Below are 4,801 nucleotides of genomic sequence, written 5' to 3' on the forward strand. Positions count from 1 at the left end.
CCGGCCTAACAGATACTATTGTTTTAGCATTATATTTTTGACAATCTATAAAGCTGATATGTACATATGTTATAGACACCATCCGTCTGTGTCGATGTACATGCCCTAAGGAAAGGGAACTCAAAACATGCAGGATTAGCTGGTGGAGCCAAAAAAAATTGCGGGTTCTAAACCGTGGCGAGCGTCTCGAGCTTGGGATGCGGATCCAACGGTGCACGGGTGCGTTCGGATCTGTTGCATTTTTTTTCCGATCGTTCGGAATTTAGCATTCTCGTAACATTTATCAAATTTCAAGAATAATAACAAGCACATATATGACCCTCTCATCACTGGTCAGCAGCCAGACCCGGTGGCTACATCAAGGTCGCATACTACTTTGGGAAGGCGCAGGTGTAGACGCACCGGCAACCCTGGGCGGCGCAACCACCAACTCCACCCTTGAACTGGCGCGCACAGTCCGCCTTGCACTTAGCCGCCTCGCACTTGGGACCTGTCGGGATCACCGCCGAGCAAGTGTCTTGGAAGTACTTGGGGCCAACCGCCTCGCCCGCCATGCCGCCTGCATTACGCATTTTTTCAGTTAAGCACGTTAACCTTAACTGGAATTTCTCCTGCAGGCACTCGCAATGTATGTATCGATATATGAAGACAACAGTATCAATATCTCGTAAGTTTGTAACACCTTTGTACCTAACGATGATGCGGCGAGGATCATGGCTAGGAGCAGTGCCATATGGATGGTCTTCATATTTGGCGTCGGTTGATATGATTTCCCTTGTATGTTGGGCTGGGTTGGGTTGTTCTTGATTGATCTCTTGGTTTGCGATGGTCTTCCCTCTGTTGTCCAGGCTGGTGGATCCAGTCAGGCCGGTTTTATATTGGTGATGCGCTTGTTACTTTTGGAAATATAAGAGGGCACACAATAAATGCATTGATGGTCAGATATATTGGATATACTCTATCACAATATTACATGTTTTTTATTCCTGGAATTCTGGAGTGATATGCGCGTGTGCAGAAAATTACATTGGCAGTGCGTGGATAGATGGGATCATATTATCCTCGTTCACTAGGACTTTATGTACTAAAATTTTCTGGAATTGGAACGGTATTGATAATTTGGCGATTCCAGATACATCTCGAATAAGATTTTCGCCCCACTTTATTGATAGAGGAACGATCCATACAAGCATCATCCACATACTAGCTAAAAAACGATGATCGGGGCAATATAACAATCATGCCCAAAAACATGTGAGAAATGAGAAAAAAGCCACCTAGTGGCTGCCGCCAAGCGGCCTACGAAGATGACAATCGACACGCTGAGGCGAGTAGCGCATCCAGCATCAACCCAAGATGATCGCGGTCGCGCTGCCTAGTGAGCGGGTGCCAGTATTCCAGAAAAGCAAGAAATTTGAAGGAGTTACATGCCTACCGCGGAAAGATGCGCCCAGTCATCTTTTTATTATACGTGTCGTATAAAGAGTTCACAATATTGTTGCAAAAAATAAGCTAAGAAATGTGGCGATGTCGCCCCGGGGTGATAGCACTCGTCTGGAGGAAATCCGCGAGGTCGGGTGCTTTCGAGTCGGGCGCCAGAGCCTCGCAGATGAACGTCCATAAAACCATGTCACTGTACATGAGAATATGATGTGTCCCAGTCTCGAGTAGCGCGCATAAGGAGCACTAGCCATCCCCGAGGTCATGCCGCTTAAGTACCTTGGTCCCCAAAAGGTGGCGATCTCGTAGTAGTTGCCATAGAAAATCTTAATCATCAAGGGAAAGGGGGCCTTCCACAAGGGGGAGAGCCAGGGGATGGTGGGTGACCGGCATAATGCCTCGTATGTTGTGTCCCCCCCATCGACAAGAGCCGCCGGGATGAGGTGTTTGGATAGTCCGGTAGCACCGAAGGAAGGGCTGCCCAAAGTCTATTCCAGTCATCTATACTACTATTAAACAAGCAAACGAAAACTTTCTTACGTGCATCCAACAATTAGTACAACAAAATACACGAAGCAATCAACATCACACAATTAGTCCCACAAATCCTAATCCAACAGCCATCATTTACCTAATACATCCATGTGTGCACTTAGCAAATTCCCATGACTGACCGTGCTCCACCTCCACCACCCATCGTGCAGCACGTAATCTCACCAGATCTCACCCCTCCCTCGAGCGTGGGACAGCGGCGCTGGACGACTAGTACGCGCAGACCATGGCGTTCGGCCGGGGCCGCGGGCCCGCTGCGCTCAGCGCCGCGGCCGCCGACCCTGCCTGCGCGCTCGCCGCGCTGCACGCCGCGCATTTCGTCGGTCCGCGCGACCGCGCCGGTGCCGCCGCCTTCCTCGCCGTCGCCGCCGCCGCCGCTAGCCTCGTAAGCAACCGACTGCCTCGGGTCCGCTCCTTTCCCCATTCCGAATCCTCCCTTGACTTTCAGTGCGCTCGTCTGCTTCCACAAGGGCAAGGCGACAGAGTACGAGAGGGCGCTGTTCCGGGCGCTCTCCGCGCTCGTCGGCGAGGACAGGGACACGGAGGTGGCCGTCGATCGGTCCAGGTTGCCTCTCGCGGTGGCTTTCATATGATTTCTCCTGCCGATTTGGAAGGAGCCACAAAGTTGACTGGTGAAACTGAACAGCGTTCTTGCTCGTGTGTGACAGCTGCTCAGGGAGTTCCCCAGGGATCTCATGTCCCTCAGGAGAGCGCAACTCATCTGCTTCTATGTCGGACGGCCAGACACATCCCTCGAATTTGTTTAACAAGTAAGCTGACAATTTACCACAAGAGGTCTGGTTTTTCTGCTTGCAGTTTTCATATTTAGGATTTTACCTAGGGATAGCAATGCCGTTTCTTTTGTGCATTGGGTGCGCTTGTGTGAAACATTTCTTAGCAACACCCACTGAAACTTTCAGTGAAATAAAATTTAGTGATTTACTGATTTCTCAAAGGAGTTGTATGCCCGCTGTTTCCTCGCCGCCGCCACATGCCACCGCTACGGGAGCGCACAGAGGCGAAGGAGCGGCGAGAGGAGCTCACCAGCGTCGATGGAAAGGCCCGGTGCAGTCGGAGGAGCTCGAAGAGAAGAGATCGGCGACGGTGAGCTCTCGGGTCCGAGGTTGAAGAAGAGGAACGGGGCGAAGCTGCGTCGTGCTCCGGTTCGATCCAGAGCTTGAGGGGGTCGAGGAGGATGTCGTGGAGCGTCTGGGCTCGACGGAGAGGAGCGAGGCGGGCGGTGGTAGCGAGCTCACCGTAGCATGGCCATGGCGGCGTTCGGCCGGACATGGGAAATGGCGTAAGAGAGGAGAGGAGCTCCTTGGGGGCGCGAGGCCAGGCGACAAGGAGGCTAGGGTTGGAGAGACGCTCAGGGTGGCATTATCCGCGTCGGGGGAGCCGTGGGATGCTCGCCAGCGAGGGCATCCGCGCGCGGACGGCTGTGGCGCCATGGCCTCCCTTCCTCTGTCGGGAGGTGGAAGAAAGGCCAGCCTAGCTGGGTCCGGCCAGCCTGTACCAGCTGGGCCTAAGTGACCAGTAGCTTTCTTCTTTTTATTTTTTCTTATTTTTTTTGTTTATGCTTTCTTTTATTATTTTCTGCTTTATTTAATTCCAGCAACTATTCCCTATAGAAAAAATGTGTGACATGGTCCAACACATATCTTACAGTATTTTGAATGACCACAAAAATAATTGGGCTCATTGGAATATGTTTGGATTTTTTCATGGAATTCAAGAGCACTTTTAAATGCAAAAATGACTCTGTTTTGATGCTGGGGTCCACAGCAACATCGAGGGTGATGTTGTTTTCCTTAATGATAATTGTTTTGGATTATTCCAGAATTGTGCAACATTTTTCCGATGCTGTTTGGGGAATTATTTTATTTCCATATAATTCAAGTGGCTTTTTACGTGGAATTTGAAAAGAGATATGAATTTCAACTTGATAATATCCAATTTAGCAAAATAATTTGTTGTTGATCATGGTCTCCTTGTCTTATGTTACTCCAAACATTTTTCCATTATTCCACTGAATACATTTGTTTTCAATTTTTCAATGGAGTGCAAGTAATGTGTATATTGTGTGTGTTTCAATATTTTTGGAGCTATATATATATACTAAAATTTTAATATTAAAAGCAATTTATAAATTATTCGGTTAGTCGTGCATGCTAACTAGTCTCTTTCCAATTACCCGAATGAACGGTAGAACCGGATATCCCACTGGCCATCATCATACGACGGGAGGCCATAATACCCCACGCCTCCTTCTCGGGCGATACTATGGATTCAGCTTGACCACGCTCCGAACTGCGCATGCTGGAAACCAAGGCAATCGGCTTTGGGCCACTTGGCATGTGAGCACCGCCCGCTGATACGTCTCCAACCTATCTATAATTTTTAATTGTTTCATGTTGTTATATTATCATTCTTGGATGTTTTATGATCATTTTATAGCAAATTTATATCATTTCTTGCGACTAACCTATTGTCATAGCGTGCAGTGTCAGTTGCTGTTTTTTTCCTTTACAGAAAATCAATACCAGATGAAGTCCAAATGCCATGAAACTTTTTGGAGAATTGTTTTGGACCAGAAGGAAACTTGGGGACCAAGGATGATCACCACAGGAGGGCCAGGTGGCCCACTAGGCACCAGGGCGCGCCTAGGGCCCCGGGTGCGGCCTGATGGCTAGTGGGGGGCCTCGGGTACCCCCTCCACCGCCTCTGAGCTCTATAAATATCCCAATATTCCAAAAACACTAGAGGAGTCGATGAGAAATTGTTTGAGCCGCCGCAAGTTCCAGAAGCC

At 49.1% G+C, this 4,801-nt stretch overlaps 1 protein-coding gene and 1 long non-coding RNA gene across 2 annotated transcripts; one reads left to right on the forward strand and one right to left on the reverse strand.

The window, feature by feature from the left end:
• Nucleotides 1–283: 283 nt before the first annotated feature.
• Nucleotides 284–876, reverse strand: LOC123405530 (defensin-like protein 124). The gene is made up of 2 exons (XM_045099184.1): nt 691–876; nt 284–559 (listed from the first exon to the last, which is right to left on the reverse strand). Exons 1-2 carry the CDS (start codon nt 746–748, stop codon nt 372–374), a joined length of 246 nt encoding a protein of 81 aa, XP_044955119.1. The 5' UTR covers nt 749–876; the 3' UTR covers nt 284–371.
• Nucleotides 877–2,337: 1,461 nt separating this feature from the next.
• LOC123402248 lies at nt 2,338–4,585 on the forward strand. Its single transcript, XR_006611249.1, has 3 exons — nt 2,338–2,377; nt 2,463–2,762; nt 4,202–4,585. It is a non-coding gene; the product is annotated as an uncharacterized LOC123402248 (long non-coding RNA).
• Nucleotides 4,586–4,801: the final 216 nt, after the last annotated feature.

The sequence above is a fragment of the Hordeum vulgare genome, chromosome 6H (assembly GCF_904849725.1).
Source record: "Hordeum vulgare subsp. vulgare chromosome 6H, MorexV3_pseudomolecules_assembly, whole genome shotgun sequence".
NCBI lineage: Eukaryota > Viridiplantae > Streptophyta > Magnoliopsida > Poales > Poaceae > Hordeum > Hordeum vulgare.